Raw genomic sequence first — 25,161 nt, forward strand, 5'->3', positions numbered from 1 at the left:
TCAGTGGAGCTGTTCTTCTGTAGTCCAAACCGTGATTTGCTGAGAATATTATTGCTGCTTAAGTGAGATACTATTCTAGAATATATCACCTTCTAACAAGCTTTGCAAAATGATGTCGGCAGCAAAACAGATTGGTATAATTATTGTCATCTGTACTATCACCATTCTTAAGAGGCGTTTGACTACAGCATGTTTCAGTCTCTCTGGAAAAAATGCCTTGCGTTAGCGACACATTACATATTTGAGATCAGACAGGACTTATTGCATCAGAATAAATCTTTAGTACTCTATTGGAAACACCATCAAAACCAGATGAGTTTTTATTTTTTAGAGTATATATAATTTTCTTAATTTCAGAAGCAGAAGGTGCCATGCATTCATATGTCTTAGTGTTATGAGACCTGCTTTTTTGGCATACTGCTGTGATTTTCCTCTTGAACTGTTTGCCCCTATACTTCCTACCATACTTCAGAAACAATTATTAAATATCTTCACTGCCAGTGACTCATCACTTATACCTCTCCCATTCAGTTCAGTACTGATGTTATCCTGTTCCATAGCTGGTTGTCCAGTCTCTCATTTCACTACATTCCATACAGCTGTAGTCTGTAGTTGGAATTACTGCTTTCTGACATTATGGGTATGTTCCTTGGCTTTTAATAACTTTTCTAAGCAACTTTGAATAGTTTTGTAGTGTGCAACTACTGCAGGGTGTCTACTTGTTCTTGCCGACACGTACATTTGCTTTTTCCTTTCATGAGATACTTTAATCCCTCTAGTGATCTTTGGTTTTTTTACATGGCTGTTTAATTTACTGTCTGTTTAGCTTCTGCAGACAGCTACGTTCAAATGATGGCACTAATTTATCATGGAATAGATTAAATTTTATGTTAGCATTTGTTCTTTATAAATATCGTCCCAGGTCATTTCTTGAAGACTATTCTTAAAAACATTTGTCCTGGAGTCATTAATATTATTCTAATTGATACCTACTGAGGAGTATACCTACTGTAATGCTCTATCTTATTTATCCTAACTAAGTGTGCATCATGATCAGAGAGATCATTTGTTGCTGGGTTAACAGTTATTTTCTTGCTCTAAGCTTCACTAAAGGAAACAGTATCAGTTAGGGAGCTACTGCTCCCAGATGATTTTTCCTATCAGAATCCTTAAGAAAATCTACAACAGTGTCACCACAGATTATTAACTGCTTGCTGCCGTCTGACAGTAACATATTAACGAAACCCAAATTATTCATAAACAGTTCAAAATTCCCAGTAGGGACCCATATATAGTTACAATTAAAAGTGAACTATTTTTCAGTATTAATTCAAAATCACACATTACTATGTGCTGATCACTACAAAATCTGCTTGTCTCAATATTTTTGAACTAGTGAATTGTCTTAATATATGTAACAGCTCTTCCTTTTTCTGTATTAGTACTGGATGAGTAAGTTGTTAGAGTGTAATCTTTTACATGTAACTTATCTATGGTTATGTGATGCTCAGACAGGCAAAGGATGTCTATCTTTTCAGAGCTCTCTAAATTTTCAAAACAGACAAGGAACTCTTCTACCTTATAACTCAATCCTGTAATATTTTGATGAAGTAAGCAAACTCCAATTTTCTGTCAATTATTTGGCATTTCACGGAGCTCTTCTGTTATTTGATTTCTTTCAAAACAGGGTGCCTGAACCCTGATTCTAGCCTAAAAAAGGTTCCTCTCTGACATACATAAACACAAGGATCTTGCTTTGGGTGATGGCAACCACCTGTACATTTTCTGCAAGAAGCTCAGCCAATCTATCATTCATTCTCCTATTCAGGTGCCAGCCATGCCTAGTATATCCCCATCTCCCAATTGTAACAACAGGCATTGCACTCATATAAGATATCACTTCAGTTAGCAGCAGTCTGCTCAACTCGCCAGGTCACCCAAGTGCCGTAATTACTGTCCTTAGTCAGGTTGTTCCTTGCTCCTAGGTACTGCCCTTAGCCAGGCTGTTCCTTGCTCCATCTACTACAATATCCTGATCCTCTTTGACAAAAGCTTTGCACAAACTCCCTATAGCCTCTGTCACCTGCCCAAGGCCAGCAACACTTAACCTGGTACCCTGTTACTAATTTGTCCTGGACCATCTGGCCCTACATCCCTCCCATGGCTACTACCTAGCAGCAAGACTCACTTCTTCCTACTCTCTTTTGATACTGACCTACACTTAGCTTCTTTGAGGCAAGAACACTCTCTACATCATGAACAGCTTGGGACATACCATACTGGATTTTGTTGTTTCCAGCTGAAGCCCATACTTGATGGGTTTCCTGTTATAACTTACGTCCTATGAATACATGGCATTTTCTGGCACCAGCACATTGAGGAACTCTTCAAAATGCATCATTATTGTTAGTTAGTTAGTTACGTGTTCCATTGATCAATCTCATGGTAACCGTTATGATGCAGAATATGTCAAATGCATATACAAAATGCATGCATGAATCAAGGTTCCTTTTTTCTTTCTTAAGCTTAAAATTTTTATTACCTACCCCTTTCAATTTATTTTTGAAACTATTATTCCATCTGTCAGACTTTTTATTTCATCTGGTAATTTATTAAAAAGTTTTACAACAGCATATTTTATTCCTTTCTGTTCAAAAGATAGGTTAAGTAGAGGATAGTAAGTGTACTGTGATGCTGTTGTAAGAATTCCAAACCCTTTAAACAGATGCCTAAAAGATGTGCAACTATGAGCGCCACACATTATTCTAAACATTTTCTTTTGAGCAGTGAATACTTTTTGCCTAAGTGTTGAGTTACCCCAAAATATTATTCCATATGACATCAGAGAGTGGAAGTATGCAAAGTGCAAAGTATGCTAGCTTGCCCTCCCAGTTAGCCGTGTGGTCTAACGCACTGCTTTCCGGGCGGGAAGGCATGCCTGTCCCCGGCACAAATCCGCCCGGCAGATTAATGTGAAAGTCCGGTGCGCCGGCCAGTCTGTGCATGGTTTTTAAGGTGGTTTTGCATCTGCCTTGGCGAATGCGGGCTGGTTCCCCTTATCCCACCTCAGTTACACTATACCAGCGATCGCTACGCAAACACTTTCTCCATATACGCATTCATAATTACGCTACCGTATAAACATTGGGGTTACACTCGTCTGGTGTGAGACAATCCTGGGGGGTGTGGGCTCCACTGGGGGCTGAACCACACACCAATAACCCTGGGTTCAGTGTGGGGCGGTGGTGGGGTGAGTGGACTGCTGTAACCTGTTGTAGGGATGTGTACCACTGTGGGCTGCAGTGGGGACGAAGCCTCTCCATCATTTCAAGGTCCCCAGTTCAATACAATACAATGCTAACTTACTAATTTCTATGTCCTCAAAATTGGCAATTATTCTGATTTGAAAAGTTGCTGAACCTAATCACTTGAGGAGATCCAAAATATGAATTTTCCAATTAACCCTTTAACTGCTCTGGACGTGTTAACGTGTGTGCCTTTGTTCCTGTCCCTGTATGCTCTGAATGTGTTTATGTGCTCCACCAGTCCTTCTTCCTGGTACTCTGAACGTGTCTACGTGTTAAGATTCTCATCTATATGTACACCCAAAAACTTAGTATGCTCTACCATGGCTACTGACTTCTGTTGATATGTTATATTTACTGAAGGACCTGCACTCATTGTAGCAGAAAATTGGATGTACTGTGACTTTTCTAAGTTAAGAGAAAGCCCATTCTCAGAAAACCAATTAAAAACTTTTCCAAAGACATTATTTGTATCATTTTCTATTGGAGTTTCTTTCATTGGCTTAATAATTATGCTTGTATCATCAGTAAACAGTGTCAGTTTAGCTTCTTATTTCAGATAAGAAGGGAAGTCATTCACGTATATCAAGAACCGAATGCGACGCATGATCGAACCCTGTAGAGCACCTAATGTAATTTCACCCCAGTTAGATGAAGTGGCAAACTTCCTTAAATCCCTTAAACCACATAAAGGAACTTTTTGCTTGCCTTTCTGTAGATATGACTTAAACCACTCATTTGCTGTTCCATTTATACCATAGAAATGTAATTTCTGTTATATAATGTCATGGTTCACACAATCAAATGCTTTGGATAAGTCACAGAAAATTCCTATTGGTGACTTTTCACTATTTAAAGACTCTATTATGTGGGCAGTGGAATTGGATTTGCTGTCTCAGTGGAACAGCAGTTTTGAAATCCTAACTGTGATTTAGTAAGTATCCGATTACTGTTGAGATGGCTAACCACTCTTGAGTACATTACTTTCTCGATGATTTTTGAAAATGCTGTAAGCAAGGATACTGACTGGTAATTATTGGCATCTGTGGCACCCCTTTTTGCAGAGAGGCTTGACAGTGGCATATTTTAACGAGAGGCTTGGCAGTGGCATATTTTAACATATCTGGGAATATATATTGAATTAGTGATGCATTCCATATGTGACTCACAACATCAGTTGTAACTGCTCCACACTGTTTTATTATCTTGTAAGAGATGTCATCTACCCCAATAGAACATTTATTTTCCAAAAATTTAATGACTGTTAGGTGAAAATTTCTCAAAACCGACTCTTCCATGTACTGCTTGGCTTTTTCTTTTGAACTATTCTCATCAATTTTTTCACCTACACTTGAGAAATTGTTGTTAAATACATTAGCTACTTGTGTACTGTTGGTTAAGATGGTCTCATTCTCTTTTTAAAAGTAATACTACCTACTCCATTGGTTACTTTTCCTGTCTCCCTTCTATCAACATTCCATACTGATTTGATTTTATTGCCTGGGTTGTTAATTTCATCTCTAACATACATATTTCTTGATTTTGTGACAACTTTTCTCAGTAGGTTACAATAATTTTTATAGTGTTAAATTACTAATTGGTCTTTGCTAATTCTTGCTGTCTCATACAGTTGTCTTTTTATTTCTGAAGAAACTTTAATACTTGTTGCAACCCAAGGTTTCTTTGAAAACGGTTTTGTGTTGCATTTAGTACATTTTTATAAATTTATTAAGAAATATGTTGCATTTATCATTAGGATTTGGCTTATTATATACATCTGCCCACTTAACATTTCTTAAACTTTCTCTGAAGTGCTCTGTAGATACCAGGTTGAGCAACCTTACACTTTTACTTAATGGTTTCTGAACTGTACACCATGCAAAGTTTTGTAAGTTAATCAATTGTGCATCATGGTCTGATAATCCATTTATCACAGGGAAAGCATGTGTTAGTTTTACATCCTCTTGCTGTACAAATACATTATCTATTAGAGTACTACAGTCTTGAGCTATACGTGTAGGGAAATTGATCACTGATTCTAAGTTATATGTCATTAATAACACTTCTAGTTCACTTTTCCTATCAGAATTGCTTAGGAAGTTTACACTCAAATCATCACAGGTTAATAACTTCTTTTTGTCTGACAGACAGCTTAACAGGGAGTCAAACTTTTTTATGAATATCTCCCAATCTCCTAATGAGGACCTGTACACTGTTGCTAATGTCAACACTACATTATCTAGATGTAGTTCACATGCACAAAATTCAAAGTGCTAATTGACACAAAGTTTGCTTGCTTCTATAGTTTTGTATTTATACCCTTGTTTTGCATAAATGGGAACTCCACCTTTATCCATGCTGGATCTGCAAGTGTAAGATGCTAAATTATACCCATTTATACCGACACTTTCCATTCCCACAGTTACATGGTGTTCAGACAGACAAAGTATATTGATCTCATCCTTATTTTTGAGATCATCTAAACACACTAACAGCTTATCTACTCTATTTTTTATTCCCCTGATATTTTGATAAAGTAAGTTGATACTTATCCATCATTTTTATTTGCAGCTCCTTGTATTGGCTGTGTTTGCAGTTAAAATTGTTGGATGTGAGGTCCGCCAGTTATGCAAAACACTGTTTTTCTCAGTACCCAAACATGTTCACATTGCAGAATAAATAAAAACAAAAACTCACTGATGATTGCACAGTGCTGCCAGAACATGTTTGGGTACTGAGAAAAACGTTGTTTTGCATAACTGGCGGAGCTCACATCCAACAATTTTAAGTTGATACCATCCTCAGCTTTATCCCTATTTACTGTACATGAAGCTTCTTTTATTCTATTCTTCTAGATTGTTGTCTGTCTGTCTGTCTGTCTGTACCCAAAGGAATATACTTTAAAAAATATATATGTCGATTTTATTTCCTTCTTGCAGAAAAATTTCTGTGTGTTATGTTGGTATATTATCTGAACAGATTTTAGATATAAATTACAGAAATTGAACAGAAGGGAAGAACTGACAGAGCTGCCACAAAATGTACGCCATCCTACACGGTTCAGTCACGTTAATCTGACTACCACCTATGTTCGACGTCAACATACAATAACCACTCACAGGCCGCAGGTACACTGGCAGAGAAAAGCATATAAAGCGTGTCAGGAGGACGGGGAAAATAGTGCATTAGTACTCGTAACGCGGAAGCGGAACGGTTTATCTGACGTCCAAAATGGCATGATCATTGGCTTTCGGTCAAAGGGTGGAAGCGTTTCCGAAAAGGGTAAGCTTGTAAACTACTTGCGTGCCGACGTGGTTAAAGTATACCGTGCATGGAAAAATGGCGCTATTCAAAACCGTTGTCAAGGCAACTGTGGTGCCCCACTGGTCGTAGATAACAGGGATGAACAACGGCTGCGGAGATGGGTATGGGCGAATGTCCGTGCAACTGTTGAGCATCTGACCGCCCAGATGAACGATGAGGCTACCGAAATTGTCTCCTCAACGGCCGTTCAGTGAATGTTGCTGCTTATGGCCCTCTGCAGTGGGCGCTTGGTTCACGTATCCCTGCTCACTGCTGTTCATCGACGACGAAGTCTGGAATCTGTACGCCTGGCGCAAATGTGTAGTGGTTGGCGAAGGATGTCCTTTTCAGATGAACCACGTTTTATTCACCATCGGGCCGATGGCCATTAGTGTGTACGGGATGTAACGCCTCGTGGAAACACCCTGCAACAATCGTCGGAAGGGTCCATGGCGGAGGGGAATGTTTCCGTGGCATTCTCTGAGTGATCTCGTCGTTCTGGAAGGCACACTGGATCAACGTAAGTATTCATTTATATCTATTTTGTTTCTCCTCGACACAATGGCATCTACCAGCAGGACAATACAGTGTGTCACAGAACTCTCAGCATACGTGCGTGGTTCGAAGAGCACCAGGATGAATTTGGAGTACTCCTCTGGCCACCGAACTGCCGGGATTTATGCCCAATTTAGAATCTATAGAATCATCTCGATCAGGCTGTACACTCCATGGTCTTCTACCGATAAACCTAGCGCCTGTGGCCATGGCACTGGGGTCGAGTTGGCTCCAGATCCCTGTCGGTACCTTCCAGAACCTCACTGACACTCTACCTACACGTCTCTTAGCTGTCCACGCTGCATAAAATGGTCAAGCTTTTGTCAGGTAGGCACATCAGTGGGGCTGAACAGTGAAAGACAAGAATTTTGCGTATATTAGAAGAAAGTGCTAAAACTGCTGGTCGATCACTCGCAGTTTCGTGTCATATTCAGTAGGCTCTGGAAACTCTGAACATCGATTTCTCGAAAAGCGGTACTGTGAGTAGGCTTCGTGAATAGCCCAACTAATGGACCTGTAGAAGACTACTAAGTTTTTTATTTCGATTACTTTTTCTATATGTCACACTTCCTTGCTCTCTCTGTAAAACTAGGAAAGCTAAACACTGGGATTGCTTGAGACACTTCGTCAAGATCGATTCTGAGGAGTGTAAAGGTCGGAGGTTGGCCCTCAGCCAATAGGAACGTGGCAGATCGAACAATGGCTGGGGTAGGCGGTCGGTAGCCCGGACGTGCAAGGAGAGGACGCAGTATGGAGACGCTCCGTTTGCAAGGTGGTAAGATGTGAAATGCAGTATATCATAGTAGATACAGTTCCCGAACCAACTTCCCCTCTCTGGCTCGTCTCACGAGCGCACCTGAAAATTATGTACTTGAGCATCTCTGTGGGTAGCCTCCCAGCTCTGTGTGGTCGCGATTTTGCATTAATTTATGTAGTAGCGGCATTTCGTGTAGTACTTCGTGGTGTGCTTCAGCGTGGCGACACATGGAAGGTTTGTGCCCTTCAGTGTGATTACGAATTCTCTTCGGTCTCCCTACAGGATAATCATTGATAGGTTGATGATACGAGACCAGTTAGCTATTTTAGTAGTTGTCAGCACCGATAATAGAATGGACCAGTGATTCCAGATTAGGTTCGATTATAATATCTAGATTGGTAATAAAACTTCTGTTGTGGGTTGGCAGGAGAGCCAACACCGTATTATTAGAGGAAGCCGAAACGCACGCGTTTTAGCTCACGCAGGCTGGCGTGAGGTCTGGAACAGGACACGGAAATTAGACTAGAAAAACGGACGTAGCGGGTGGAATACTTAACTTTAATCCATTAATGATGAGCGTCGCTCTTGACTGTACATGACTCAGTATTAATAGTAACTGGTAATGGCGCCTTGCTAGGTCGTAGCAAATGACGTAGCTGAAGGCTATGCTAACTATCGTCTCAGCAAATGAGAGCGTATTTTGTCAGTGAACCATCGCTAGCAAAGTCGCTTGTCCAACTGGGGCGAGTGCTAGGAAGTCTCCCTAGACCTGCCGTGTGGCGGCGCTCGGTCTGCAATCACTGATAGTGCTGCCAGAACATGTTTGGGTACTGAGAAAAACGTTGTTTTGCATAACTGGCGGAGCTCACATCCAACAATTTTAAGTTGATACCATCCTCAGCTTTATCCCTATTTACTGTACATGAAGCTTCTTTTATTCTATTCTTCTAGATTGTTGTCTGTCTGGACTTTGCCTTTAACCTAAAAAACCTGTCTGCCTGGTCCCATTAACCACAGCGATCATCCCTTGTGTGACTTTGGCCCCCCGTACAATATCTCAGTATGATTTATTGAATAAAATGATGGGGAAACATTGTACTGGTCGTTAAAGAATTTTCTTATTTGGTGATTCTTGTATCATAAGTTGTGTGTTATGAAGGCATACTGTTTCAAGGAAATGATGCATTGAAGAATCATCAAAACTGCATTGTTCTTGGCACAAAACTGCATTGTTCTTGGCATGATTTATTATAATTAAATGTCAGTTAATAACATTAAAGCCTCCAAAAGATCATAACATAAAAGATGTGGTTGTGTGTTCCTGAAGTTCAAGCATAGTGAAATGGATAAAGCCATGGAGTTACAAAGTTATGTGTAGTGGCTTGCTATGTCCAACACTTTTTTTTATTTACCTTCAGATTTCCTAAAAGGTTCTGGAACTTTCTTATTAATTTAATATAAGTGTGTTCTATATAATATTCAATGTTACATAAATATATGTGACCTCACTCTCAGGAGGTCATTCACTTCTGTGAACATGCCAAGGAACATGGAGCAACAAATTACGAGATTGATTTCTCATCACTGCCCGATTCACTTGCAATTCAGCATTTATTTTTTCATCCAAAAATGTTAATGCTGCAGTGAATAAATGATGTTTTGTTTGTTTTTGCTTTATCTACTCTTTGCAGCAGGATATTTTGCACTTTGTTGTTTCAGGCCTTTCCATTTTGCAGCTTCTATAAATTTTGCTACTGAACAGAATCAGTTATCAAGTAAGAATGATCATCGGGTTTTATTAAAAAGCAAGAATGATAAAAATAATTTCTGCTTATGTGGAAGAGGATTTTAAATTTTATGGCATTACTTGCAATGGAACTTTCGTAAGTTGATGTTTACTGACTCGACATACAACTTTCCTTTTTGCCTTATAACATGTTCATGGGTATTGAAGTTTGGATTTGTGTATACTACAGTCAGAACAACACAAGTAGCTTATGGACAAGACAGGAAATGTGCATTTTAATAGGGTTAACACAGGGATTTTGCACCCATCCATTTTTGTAAACAAACTACATGATTTGCAAGCCAGATACAGACAATAACTAATGCTGGAGAACAGTACAGTCGCAAATCACGTTCACTGTCATGTCCCATGCAATGCAGGTGCTGTCTCTCATGTGGTTGGTTTAGTGTCTGAAGCCACATCAACATTAGGTGTGTCATAAATTACAGCTTCATGCACCTATGAACAGATTGTAACGTTCAATCATTTCAATATTCTGTATAGCTTCCTTTGGCTGCAATGTAGTATTGAACCATGTTTTAACACAATCAGAGGGGTATTGGATGTTGTTAGGAGGGGGAACAGTTCTATGTTACTTCCATCTATTTTAAAATTTGTTAATGGATATTATTAGTGATGCTGGCAGAGACCAGATGCCACCCCATCATGTCCAAAACATGTTAAATGGGGAGACTGGTCTGTTGACCATGTTGGCAAGGGAGATGACAAGACACCCTTCAGATTTTTGCAATGAATCTCAACCTTGCATCAACTTTTCTTACCACTAGTTTTATTCGGTGATTACTCCTTGGGTCACTCCAGGTGGTTACTCCCAAATACTTTAGGGTTATTACCGTTTCTAGTGCTTTGGTGGCCATAGTATAATGGAAGAGTAATACTTATTTTGCTTATTTATCCAGAATATAACACATTTATTTATGTTGTAGGTTCACTGCCAGCCCAGGGACCAAATGTCAATCCTTCGCAAGTCTTCTCACATTTTGCAACAACCTTCTAATGTTGTCACTTTCTGTTTACAACAGCATCATCTGCCGATGGTCTCACAGGGATTCCAACAGTACCCACCTAGTTGTTTAAATATTGTAAGCAATAACAGCTCTATAACACCCCCTTGGGACACTTCAAGTATTAGTGTTAAGAACATGCTGAATTCCACTGGCTAGGAAGTCATAATGCAGTTTTAAAGTTAGTCCATTATTCTATAAGCTCCTTAAAGTTAGTCCATTATCTATAAGCTCCTTTTTTTTTTTTTTTTTTTTTTTTTTTTGAAAAGTCAATGAGCATGATATCAACCAGGGTGCTATTATCTATTGCTCTCTGCATCTCAAGGATGAACAGAGCAAGCACAGTTTGATAATATCACTGTTTGCAGAACCCATGTTGATTTCTACAGAGGGAAATTTCATTCTCCAGAGAAGGTCATAACATGTGAACATCAAAAATATTCCATAACTCTACAAAAATTATCTACATCTTTCCTATGACCATTCTTGGCAATAAGAATGACCTGTTCCTTTTTCTAATAACTTTAAATGCTTTGCTGCTTCAGTACTCTACTACAAATTGCTGCTAGAAGGGTGTCAAGTTCTTTCACATAATTTACAAAGAACTGACTTTATGTATGGCCAAAACTCCTACGGACTGTTTTTCCTTGTCACACCAGTGAATAAAATTATGAACTCTAATTTACTGAATGCTTCTTGGATTGCTCTTCTTACATCCATCCTGGTGCCTCTCGCTTTTGACTATCGATAATTGTGGCTTGTTTTAAATATGCAACAAATCACTCTGCTTACATAAAAATTTTCTGACACTATGTGTCTTTCTATCACTAACAACCTTGCTAATAAATGTATGAAAAAGTGTACTGTACTATACTTTTCAATTTTATCCTGTGATACTTCAAATATTCATCAATCAAGATCAATGTTTGATGTTCAACTGCTAAGATAAATTACAATGTGTTTCTCGTCACTAGCTACACAAAAATATTGTCATACTTACACGTTTCTTGTTACATCTGTAGTCATTCATCATATAATAGATTTATGGTCACCAATGCCCTCCTCCATGGTCAATGAAATGAATACTTGAAGTATGTTAGTTACTATGATGTCTAAGACATTGCTCATCCAAAAGCAGTTCTCCAACTAGCAACTTGAAATCTCCCCTATAACTGTAGCATTATCAGTAACTTTAGCCATGTTCTTCCAGTTTTCTCTGACATGTTCTATCACTGTAAAGTAGGTAGTCCACAAAGCATCTGATTAGCATACTTAACCCACTATTGCCACTAACCTATACACAGTTTATTTCAAACTCAGAATCTAATAATCTGACTACATATGATCAAATTCTTTATGGCAATAAACACTCCGCCACAATGGCATCCAACCTATCCTTGTGATACTATTTTCAGGGACCTTATCATCCACATTGCTGCAGTTAACTAATACTACATTAACATTTTCTGATATGGAAGGATGGATGTTCACTGTTTACAATATGGATGACCTACTCCCTTGTCTGATAACAACACCTAGTTCATCATCAAGCCATCACTCTCCAGTTACCCCCCCCCCCCCCCCACTTTCCCCAATGGACAAAACACACCTAATCTGCTACTTGAGCAGCCAGACACTTTCTGTAAATAGTGTACACTAGACCCATTTAAAGGGCTGTAAGATTGTCCACTCCATAGTGAATGTTAAAAAAAACTTCATCCGAGGTTGACCACCAGCAGGACCTTGTCAACATCTAACACAAGACTTCCCAGCAAACAAACTGAGGTAGCCTTTCATCCTGACCCACCAACTATTTTCCTGAGGTACTCCATCACCCACTCAACACTGGACTTCCCAATGACCAACATCTCCAAACTCTGTACTTGTTCAGACTTAGCAGGAAGATTGGCCACGACCCCAGCAGACAAAGCATCTAGTGTATAAAAAAAAAAAAAACAAAAGTGTACAATGCAGTATAATCACTGACAGCAAGATTGCTTGTCTACTTTTCTGCAACTTGATAGCAGCAAACCCAAGCCTCAATTTTTATTAAACTAGTTGAGGTGCGAGAGAAAGCATGGCAAAGAGCACCAATGCTCACTCCTAAGTTTCCAGGAAATGATTCCCAATGTTCCTGTTGACACTATGGATGTACAAGGGTGTGCTGAAAAGTAATGCCCTCGAATTTTTTATGTGAAGACTCTTAAAACTTTTTAAATAAAAAAATTTACTAACATTCCACATATTTATTCTTCATGTCTACCTATTTGCAGCCCTCTGCTGCTACAGGGCTCCAATTGCAGTGCATAACACACGGTGATGGGAAACAGTGTGCTGTAATCGAGTTTCAAATTCGAAGAATTCATCCACAGATGGAGCACCTTCTCCTTCAGCATAATGCCAGATCATACGTGAACGTTGTGACATCAGCAACAATCTGTCACCTTGGATTCACTGTCAACAATCACCCTCCATACAGTCATGATTTGGCCCCATCTGATTTTCATCTATTTCTTAAACTTAAACAACACCTTCGAGAACTTCACTTTGATAATGATGAAGCGGTGCAAGCAGAGGTATGGTGGTTTCTCTGTCAACGAAGTCAAACATTCTACAATGACGGTAACAACAAACTAGTCTCTTGTTGGGAGAAATGTGTTCATCACCAGGGAGACTGTGTTGAGAAATAAATATGTAGACATGAAGAATAAAGATATATAATCTTAATAACCTTTGTTTTAGTTAAAAAGCTTGAAGAGTTTTCATGAACAAAATTCTGTAGCGTTACTTTTCGACACACCCTTGTAACATCAAATTTAATGTCTGCTGCAATTACCATGTGATCAGAAGGACCACTCGTGCAACATAACAGTCCAGGTGTGAACATGTATGCCGCTGTTGGCCAGAAACATGACAGATTATATTAACTTTAGCATGTCTACAATGAATAACGGCATGTTTTCTGATGCTCAGCCATGTAGTTGGCTCCATTTCACTGCATGATATTTCGATGACTGACCCAGCCACCTTCTACATATACTGCAAACAATGTTATTACACCTACTAGCTGCCTGAACTTCAACCAGACCGTGAAGCATTGTTGGTGTTGTGCCACTATTTATAGCCAATTTCAACTCCTGGCACTGTGATAATGTGCCTGAAGAGTTCTGTGCTACACTCATTGACATTTCCCTCAATTTTTTCCAAGGATTCAGAATGTGGAACTCTCCTACGGAAGGAGAGCAGATCAAAGTTCTCCATTATATACGTTTACCACAGCCACAAATGACTGAGGTGATGTACAAAGTGGGCAGAGTTGCGAATGTCGTGCTCAAACTTCCCAGCATATTTGCTGACAGTGTGTGTGGGGTGTTATGCTACCTAGTATGTTAATGCACCAATATTACTAACTATAAGTCTTAAAGAATGCCTTCCTTGTGCATCTTAGGAAGCCTGTATGGTTGTGGTGGAATAGCCGCTCATGTTCTAACACCCTTAATGATGTTACATGACAAGCCTGATGTAGGTAATTTCATTCAGAGGACTGAAAATCTTTTTGTTGTAGTCCATGTGCAACATCAACATCAGCGTTGTTCTTGTCAGCTAACAAAATTATGTTCACTTTCTTCCAGCAGATTTTCAAATGCTACTCATTTTTTCCTGGCATCTACATCTACATTTACATTTATACTCCTCAAGCCACCCAATGGTGTGTGGCGGAGGGCACTTTGCGTGCCACTATCATTACCTCCCTTTCCTGTTCCAGTCGCGTATGGTTCACAGGAAGAACAACTCCCGGAATGCATCCGTGCGCGCTCGAATATCTCTAATTTTACATTCGTGATCTCCCCAGGAGGTATAAGTAGGGGAAAGCAATATATTCGATACCTCACCCAGAAATGAACCCTCTCAAAACCTGGACAGCAAGCTACACTGCGATGCAGAGCACCTCTCTTGCAGAGTCTGCCACTGGAGTTTGCTAAACATCTCCGTAATGCTATCACACTTACCAAATAACCCTGCAACGAAACGTGCCACTCTTCTTTGGATCTTCTCCCAACCTGGTATAGATCCCACACTGATGAGCAATACTCAAGTATAGGTCGAACGAGTGTTTGTAAGCCACCTCCTTTGTTGATGGACTACATTTTCTAAGGACTCTCCCAATGAATCTCAACCTGGCACCCGCCTTACCAACAATTAATTTTATATGATCATTCCACTTCAAATCGTTCCACACGCATACTCCCAGATATTTTATAGAAGTAACTGCTACCAGTGTTTGTTCCGCTATCATATAATCATACAATAAAGGATCCTTCTTTCTATGTATTCGCAATACATTACATTTGTCTATGTTAAGGGTCAGTTGCCACTCCCTGCACCAAGTTCCTATCCGCTGCAGATCTTCCTGCATTTCACTGCAATTTTCTAATGCTGCAACTTCTCTGTATACTACATCATCATCCGCGAAAAGCCTCATGGAACTTCCGACACTATCTACTAGGTCATTTATATATATTGTGAAAAGCAGTAGTCCCATAACACTCCCCTGTGGCACGCCAGAGGTTACTTTAACGTCTTTAAATGTCTCTCCATAGAGAACAACATGCTGTGTTCTGTTTGCTAAAAACTCTTCAATCCAGCCACACAGCTGGTATCATATTCTGCAGGCTCTTACTTTGTTTATCAGGCGACAGTGCGGAACTGTATCGAATGCCTTCAGGAAGTCAAGGAAAATAGCATCTACCTGGGAGCCTGTATCTAATATTTTCTGGGTCTCATGAACAAATAAAGCGAGTTGGGTCTCACATGATCGCTGTTTCCGGAATCCATGTTGATTCATACAGAGTAGATTCTGGGTTTCCAGAAATGACATGATACGCGAGCAAAAAACACGTTCTAAAATTCTACAACAGATCGATGTCAGAGATATAGGTCTATAGTTTTGCGCATCTGCTCGACGACCCTTCTTGAAGACTAGGACTACCTGTGCTCTTTTCCAATCATTTGGAACCTTCCGTTCCTCTAGAGACTTGCGGTACACGGCTATTAGAAGGGGGGCAAGCTCTTTCGCGTACTCTGTGTAGAATCAAATGGGTATCCCGTCAGGTCCAGTAGACTTTCCTCTGTTGAGTGATTCCAGTTGCTTTTCTATTCCTTGGACACTTATTTTGATGTCAGCCATTTTTTCGTTTGTGCAAGGATTTAGAGAAGGAACTGCAGTGTGGTCTTCCTCTGTGAAACAGCTTTGGAAAAAGGTGTTTAGTATTTCAGCTTTACGCGTGTCATCCTCTGTTTCAATGCCATCATCATCCCAGAGTGTCTGGATATGCTGTTTTGAGCCACTTACTGATTTAACGTAAGACAAGAACTTCCTAGGATTTTCTGTCAAGTCGGTACATAGAATCTTACTTTTGTATTCACTGAACGCTTCTCGCATAGCCCTCCTTACGCTAACTTTGACATCGTTTAGCTTTTGTTTGCCTGAGAGATTTTGGCTGTGTTTAAACTTGCAGTGAAGCCCTCTTTGCTTCTGCAGTAGTTTCCTAACTTTGTTGTTGAACCACGGTGGGTTTTCCCATCCCTCACAGTTTTACTCGGCACGTACCTGTCTAAAACGCATTTTATAATTGCCTTAAACTTTTTCCATAAACACTCAACATTGTCAGTGTCGGAACAGAAATTTTCGTTTTGATCTGTTAGGTAGTCTGCAATCTGCCTTCTATTACTCTTGCTAAACAGATAAACCTTCCTCCTTTTTTTTTTTTATATTCCTATTTACTTCCATATTCAGGGATGCTGCAACGGCCTTATTATCACTGATTCCCTGGCACTGTTGGATCTAAGCACTGGCACTTTGGTAAGCTTCCCACAGGTTCAACAGCAGGCCTCTTCTGCTGCTTCCAGTGGGAATCAACTCTCTATTGTACCAGTGCCAGGCTTGATGCATAATGCTATTAGCTACTGGTGTGTTAATATCATGTTTGTTTTGGCAGATGTATGAACAACTTATCATCTTGACATCTCGTTTGGAAGATCAGTGCACTATCCCACTTTCATATGTTGCTGAATATCTCCTCACCATAGAGTCAAGTGATATGATGTCATTTCTCAGGTTCTATTGTCCAATGGTGTGTTTTTGCTTGTTCAGTCAGTTTGTTGATTCCATTTTTCAGCACAGTATTTCAATAATCAACCCAATTGTCCTCTTCAGGTGATGCATTATTATGCACAGTTGCCACCTGATACCATCCAGACTGTGAATATTGGTGATGTGTAGCAGAGTTTGACTCCTTATGACTGCAATGTCCTTCGATGCTGATTTGTTTTTTGGAGCCCATGCTGTTACTCTGTGAATGGACATTCTCTCAGCAATCTCTAGCCCTGATGAGATGGCTAGAAAGACCTTAGTAAACTGAATGCCAGATCTGAAACCTTGTTTAAACTGAAAGCATCATACTGGCTTATTAGTTTTACCATCACCTTTATTTTGACAAACTACTTAATTACACTGTCCTAGAGATTCGGCAGTTGCGCCACAATACTGGCCTCCTCATATTTCATCATTAACTTAAGGCAGTGCTTCGCACCAGTGATTTGCCTGATTATTTAAGTCGTGTGTTGCTGATGTTCCTTGCAATTCCCTCAACTTTTCTAATAGTTTTCCTCACATAAGACACACCACATTCGCACAGGGTGCGGTACACACCCAGCTTTCGGACACTTACATCACCTTTAACATTACAAGGAAGACATTTTACCTTTGTTGACGGTATTGTAAGGAACTGGGAACCTAGAAATGATGGAGAGGCTTCATCCCCACTGTAACCCTCAGTGGTTCACAACCCCACAACAGGCTACAACAGTCCCCTCACCCCACCACCACCACCCAATACCGAAACCAGGGTTATTGTGTGGTTCAGCCTCCAGTGGACCCCCCTCCCCCAAGAACGTCTCACACCAGACGAGTGTAACCCCAATGTTGGCGTGGTAGAGTAATTATGGTGTATGCATATGTGGAGAAAGTGTTTGCACAGCCATCGCCGACATAATGTAACTGGGGCGGACTAAGGGGAACCAGCCTGCATTCACCGAGGCAGATAGAAAACCGCCCAGACTGGCCGGCATACCGGACCTCGACATTAATCTATCGGGTGGATTTGTGCCAGGGACCGGCATATCTTCCCGCCTGGAAAGCAGTGTGTTAGACCGCATGGCTAACCGGGCGGGCTTTGTTGATGCTAGTGAAATATACTGGATGCCATCTTTCTGGAAGAGTCTACCAATCTTCCCAGAGACTGGGCCAGCATAAGACAGATAAGAGATTCTGGGCTTTTCTTTTTCTTCCTCAGTCTCAACCTCTTCCTCAGGTGTCATTTATTTTGACTGCAATGCTGGCTTAATTTTTCGACCAGAGTACCTGTTCCTTGAGAACAGTATTCGCAAGTGTTTTAATTCTTCAACAAGTTTCTCTTTGTCCGACAGCATCTAAGGTTTATAAATCAGACACTTTAGTATGGAATTTCTTTGAGACAGACGACAATGGCTCGTGGCGTGGAAATGGAGGTCAGTGTGTGTAGGTTTCCTATATGCACTGTGACCCAAGGAGTCAACCACTCATCCACTAACTAACACATCACAGAAACGTTGTTTGCCCTCTTTTTCATGTTACATAATAAATGTAATAGTAAGATGGAGAGAGTTCAAATGAGCAACAGATGTGCATCGAGGGACATATGGAACACAAGGAGCCAAAGTCGTCTGTAAATAGTAGCATGACAAAAACAATACGTAATAGCCTGGTTGGCATCCAAATAGTGAGCATTCATAATAACCAGCTCACAATACCTGAGGGAGACAACCAGATCAGTCACCAAAATGGCATGCAAAAAAGTGGGGACCACAACTCAGCTCAACACCCGAAACACATCTTTAGATGTGTTCATTTCCCACCACTGAAACACTCTTAATAAATAGGAGAATTATCTGTAGAGCTGGAGTCTGTATGTTGAACAGAACTCTTTATTTCACTTACCTCCACTGTCTTGAGCTGCCCTTTTTGCCTGTATGACTGGATTCTCATACTGTGTTCTCCTATTCACGTGATCTATGTAGTAGGTACCATAATGGGGATCATCAATTTTCTCCCACCCATATGGCAGCTCATCATCGAGGCATTCTTCAAGTGATTTCTTTTGAAATTTAGACAGGCGAGGATCTAGCCAATGTGAAGTACCAGAGTTATGGCTAGAAACAATAAAAAATTTCATGCAGTGAGTCACTCTTACTGATTCTATAAATTATTTTAAAGGCCTTTTTTATGAATATGCGGAATAATTTTAGACATGCCAGAGACAAATGTTGTTGACAGACAACCGTTTATGTTATTAATGGCGACAAACATTACCCTAAAAGCTTAATTATGGCCTTCCTTATACCTAGCTTAATCATTAACCAATTCATGAAATGCAAGAAAACTAGGAGTGCAAAACACAATAAAAATATTTTTAAATGTATTCTAGAACTACAAACCTGAGTTGATATGCACTGCCTCACAAAAAAGGTGAAGCACCCAGAAAGGGAACAGGAAACAAAATGAAACTTCATGGGTTGAGAGGGTATGTGACATTATTCCAGTGATTAAAAAATCCAGTCAGATTTACAAAGAACTGGCAGTATGAGCCCACTTATCAATAAGATGTTGCACCACCTCTGGCCACAACTGTTGTAGCTTGTCCTTGATATCCTGGATACTGGAACCGGGATGGAGTTGATGTCCAAGCAGGTACTATGCATTCTATTGGGTACAGATCTTTCTCCCCATAGGAGTATCTCAACATCACACAGACAGCTCAAAGAGACATGTGCCATGTATTGATGAGCACTGTCCAGCTGAAAAATGGCACCAAGATACTGCGACATAAAAGCTAACAAATGAGGATGCAGGATGTCTGTGACATACCACTGTGACTTCAGAGTTCCCTCAATCATTACCAGCTGTCATTTGTAGTCATCTCCAATGGCTTCCCATACCATGATGCCAGTATTAGCACTAATTTGCCTTCCTAAAACATTGAAAGAATGGGACCTCTCTCTGCAGGTCACCACCATACTCGTTGACTATGGTTATCTGGGGCAGCGGAGAGCTGTGATTCACTGCTGAGCATAGTGTGACACCATTCATCAACAGTCCATGCTTCCCTGTCACAGCACCCTCCCAAACACAGCTGTTTGTGTTGGGGTGTTTCTTTCGTTTTGTTTTGTTTTAGGGTGCTAAACCAACTAAGGTCATACGTGTCCATGTCAGAACCTTAGAACAGCACACTAAGATAAAAAAGGAGTTAAAGGTGACAACATGTTAAGCCCAACTGATGGAAGAAAAGACAACTAAAAACAAGGACTTCCTATTGGAGAAAGGTCCACAAAATACGCTGTAGAGACAACAGAGGTCCTGAACTAAAGAGCAAACATCCTTTGCCATATCGCTACGACATATAAAAAGTAAAACATGGTCAACAGCCCATGCATTGTTCACCAAAACAGCCGACAACACAGACGTAAAACATACAGTAGAACGTAGGTGGTTAAAAAAGGGCATTCAGTCATGATATGGTGAACCGTCAAAGGTTGATGACAATGAGCAAACAGTCATGGCAGATCAGCACTTAACAAATGGTGACAGCTTAAAAGATAATGCCCAATATGCTGCTTAGCTCAAATGATCTCCTTGTGGCGAGAGGTGGTCAGCCAAGCAGCTGCGAGAGGTTTAATTCCCTGGAGCTTGTTTCCATGAAGGGAAGGCCTGTGGTGATGCCAAAGTGACACCATCTGCTGACAAATGGCAACTTGTATATCAGCAGAAGGAATGGAAGAACTAGTGGGCCTTTGCAGCAGTCTCATTTCCTATCAGACCAACGTGACCAGGGCCCCACATAAACATCACAGTGGCTCTCTTAAAAGAGGGCATCCAGAAGCTTTCTTGGACCCATTGCACTATGGACTGTGTACAGTGCACAGAGGCTCTGAAGGGCACTGAGAGAATCGGAGCAAATGACACAATTGAAAAGCCTGTGTTGCAAGAGGGACATGCCCATACTGGCAGTAAAAGGAGTCATCGAAGAAGGAGGCATAGAATGGGTGGACGGGTATGGCAGACAAACAGCATGTGTATTTGTTGAGGAGAACATCACATCGGTATGACAGCAGTAGTTCAGCAGCTTCTGCATACAGACTCTCAACCGGGCTAGTGTAAAAGGCACCAGTAGCCAAATGGATGCTACAATGGTGGCCTGTATTTAGTCAGCATAAGATGTATGGATGTGCAGATACATAAACGAAACACCCATAGTCTAGTTTCGAACAGACAAGGGAACGGTACAAATGGAGGAGGGTAGTACGATCTGCTTCCCAGGAAGTACCGCTTAGGACAAGCGGGAGACTGAGGGACCGGTACAGTGGGTGGCCAGGTAAAACATGTGGGAGCACCAAGAAAGTTTCATATCAAGCATGAGCCCAAGGAATTTTGTAGTTTCAGCAAACAGAAGAGCAACAGGCCCAAGATGTAAAGACAATGGAAGAAACCCATTGTGATACCAGAAATTCATACAAACGCTTTTGTCAGTGGTAAAGCGAACGCCATTGTCAATGCTCCACAAGTAAAGACAATTGAAACATCACTGAAGATGCCACTCATGGAGACAAGTAGATGGAGAACTACAATAGATTGCAAAATTGTCACCAAAAAAGAAGCTGGAGATGCCCAGCAGGAGACAGGGCACAACAGGGTTAATGGCAATAGCAGAGAGGAAGACGGTCACAACAGAGCCCTGGGGCACCTCGATTTCCTGGATAAAAGTATCCAACAAAGTAGAAACCACACAGACCTTGAAAACTCTGTATTTTAAAAATTATTGAAGAAAACCAGTCAGGCGGCCTGGAAGGCTCCAGGTGTAGAGTGTACAGAGGATACCAGTCCTCCAGCAGGTGCCGTAGGCTTTCTCCAGGTCAAAAAACATGGTCACAGTCTGGTATTTCTGCAGAAAAACCATTCATGACACAGTTTGACAAAGTGACGAGATGGTCAACTGCAGAACGGCGCACCCACAATCCACATTATGTAATGATTAGTAAATTGCGAGACTCGAGCCACCGTACCAGCTGGGCACAAATCATATGTTCCACCACCTTGCAAACACAGTTGGTGAGAGAAATGGGTCAGTAGCTAGAAGGAAGCAGTTTGTCCTTAGCGAGCTTCACTACGGGGATTACAGTGGCTTAACCCCAGCGTCTGGGAAATGTGACATTTGCCCATATGCGATTGTATGTATGAAGCAGGAAGTGCTTGCTGCAACAGAAAGGCACTTCAACATCTAAATATGAACATTGTCCGGACCTGGTATGGAAAATCGGGATGAACTGAGAGCACGATCCAGCTCCCGCACAGTAAAGGCGGCATTGCAGGATTCACAATTCTGAGAGGAGAAGGGTATCACACAAGCCTCCTCCACTCATTTCTGATGGAGAAAGGCTGGGTGCCACTGGGTGGAGCTCGAAATCTCTGCAAAATAGTGGCCAAAATGTTGGAGACAGCAATGGGGTCCACTATGACATCATTTTCTATGATCAGATCAGAAACTGGGAAATGGACCTTGCTCCCAGAGAGCTGTCTGAGGTTGACTCACACGATAGAAAAGGGAGTGGAACTGTTAAAGGAACTAGTAACTGAAATCCAGCTAGCTTTTCTGCTATCGCAAGGAATGCAACACTGTGCACGTAACTGTTTATAACAAAAGTAGTTGTCCATTGTAGGATGACAGTGAAAAATGCAGGGAGAATGTCCCTGCATGCGAAATGTGCGACAGCATGCCTCAGTCCACCAAGGGATTTGTTGGGGCATTAACAAATGGTAATTCGCTAGTCTGACTACTACCAGTGTCCAACCAATAGTGCAGATTGACATGGAATGTTGCAAGCAGTCCATTTTGTTCTTGGATGGCAGGTGCAGGCATGGTGGATTAACAATGTGTTTGGTGCACTGTATGGCGATCCTCCCTTGTGATGTTCAGATGTGGTCAACAGAGCTTTGACACAAGTATGCCTGCTCACCCATTCCCATGCAGTCCAACAGGATATTGCACTATTCGACCAGCTGACCAAATGGAGACTCACAATGTGAACCCATAAGAGTACATGGCATCTGTGTGTCTTTCACAATTATCATTCAACACCTGATACTGTTCTTCATGCCCCTTATATACCCTACCAGGCTTGGTAACATCAAACATGAGCAATACCAATGCATTGTCGCAGAGGATTGCAGCTCTAATCTTTTATATATCTGTGTATCAAGTTACACTGACATATGACCATGTCTTCTGGGTGCTTTCTTTCTCTGGAAGTCAGTGTACAACGTATGATCAAATACATAATCAGGGATACATAGTTTAATATAGCAATCATTTCTATTGTCTGTCAAATCTAGCATATAAAAACTGTTCAAAAACATATGCAGGTAAAGATTTACAGCTGACAGTTTGAGAAGGAAATATGAGGACTAAGAAAAAGCCACTTTTATTTTGCTAACTGCACATAATAAGATTGCCGTTTATAATACAGTTGGTGAAAAATTAAAATGTGAAGCACATAATTTTGTAACCACTTAATTGTCAGCCTTTGGATATGGTAAGGAAGTATATTAAAACCAGGTGGTATTAATCAGAACTAAAATCATATATCCAGATAATGGTTTGAACTTCTTAAGCCTGCCATAAATAAAATTGATATCCAATATAAATACACATGCTATAATTAATTCTGCAGTATTTTTACAGTCCACAGCAAGTCAACTGTAACCTAAACAATACCCATACAGTGTACACAGGGTCTTAAAAAAATTATTAAATATACAGAGTCTAATACTCCTGTGTGAGAGAGGTCACTCAGATACAACTTCCAAAACTGCTGATAATCAGTTTTCCAGTACGCCATGACATGTGATCTACCATCATTTTGATATTAATCCTCCTGTTATATGTTACACGGTTCTGGCATAGCAGGCTTTGAATCAGTGAGCCTCATCATACACTGTTATCAACTCATTTATGATTTCCACTGCTGGCACATATGATCTACACATTTTTGTATCTAAAATATGAAAATTTAATACAAAACAATGAAGCAGTTTACTGATAAAATGTTGTGTGAATTAAACTACTACAGTATAGATCTTTAACTAATACAAATGTTCCACCATGAATTATTGAGGGGATATTTAAGAGGGAATATACAATTTTCAGATGTACTCCATATGTTAAGTGGGCATATTTACCTGCTACTACATCACTGTGAGTGTTGTTCACCATGAAAATAACTGAGTGGCCAATATAAATCACAAGCACACTGAAGATTCTATACTCCTAAACATGATGTTAAAGGCTCATCTCCCATGAAAGAGAAAACTTTTGCAATCAATGATATGTCTGGACATTTAAGGTAAACGGGACAACATTGGGGAGAGGAGAGTCCCTCAGGTAGATACAATATTACTCAGAAACTGAAAGAGAGTATGTATGCAAAAATAAAGTGTGCAGCATCTGCATAAGTAGAAGTTAAAAAACTCCAACTGTACTAGTATTCGAAACAATTTTTGAAAGGCTCTTCAACTGTCATAGCTAACCAGAGTCAAATGTTTATCGACAATCAAGAACCTGAGTAAGATGGTGCAATAGCTTTAAAAAAAAAAAAAAAAAAAAAAAAAAAAAAAAAAAAAAAAAAAAAAAAAAAAAAAAAAAAAAACTTTATACCAATTCTGGAGAAGCAGGACTGAAATCCTCATCTGACTATTCACACTTAGGTTCACTTAACATGAATGCCAGGCTGGTTTACTGCCCAATTGTTGTCCAAACAATGCCTGTCCTCAGTCTCCAATGATCTCATCAAAAATTGGACAATAAAATCTATTCTTTTCTCCTTAGTGTCAATAAATACTTTGCAGTCATCAATGTCTTTCTATTCAGGTGTGAGAGCTTCCTTTTTTAATTACCTAAATTTTTCTGTATTTTTTTCACTATTATGCTTACTTTACAAATCACTATTTATTTCTTTCTCTATAATACTAGCAATTTTTTACTTCCCACCTTCTTGTACAGTCCTCTCTGAATTTACCTGTGAACCCCATAACTCACTAATGGTTACTGTAGCAATTCCACATAGGAGTTTGGCATATAATGCACTGCAGCAGCAACCACATTTCTTAATCATTTAATCAGAAATTTCTTGCAACAGTACGCAACGCACAACTTGTGCAATGAGGTTCACTGTAGATACTTAACATGAATAGAGTAATTGATAGAAATCAATATGTACCATCAGAGGTTACACATGCATCTCAAGAAATGTATTCCTAATGCAAAACAAAAGATAAGAAAA

General features: G+C 40.2%; 1 protein-coding gene across 2 annotated transcripts in view; it reads right to left on the reverse strand.

The window, feature by feature from the left end:
* The window catches only part of LOC126185208 (membrane-associated guanylate kinase, WW and PDZ domain-containing protein 1), a 392,577-nt gene that overhangs the window by 91,227 nt on the left and 276,189 nt on the right, over positions 1–25,161 (reverse strand). For both annotated transcript variants that reach the window (XM_049928090.1, XM_049928091.1), the window contains exon 5: positions 18,770–18,981. In XM_049928090.1, coding sequence (XP_049784047.1) covers positions 18,770–18,981 — 212 coding nt within the window. The remainder of the gene's footprint in view (positions 1–18,769; positions 18,982–25,161) is intronic.

The sequence above is a fragment of the Schistocerca cancellata genome, chromosome 4 (assembly GCF_023864275.1).
Source record: "Schistocerca cancellata isolate TAMUIC-IGC-003103 chromosome 4, iqSchCanc2.1, whole genome shotgun sequence".
In the NCBI taxonomy this organism is placed as follows: domain Eukaryota; kingdom Metazoa; phylum Arthropoda; class Insecta; order Orthoptera; family Acrididae; genus Schistocerca; species Schistocerca cancellata.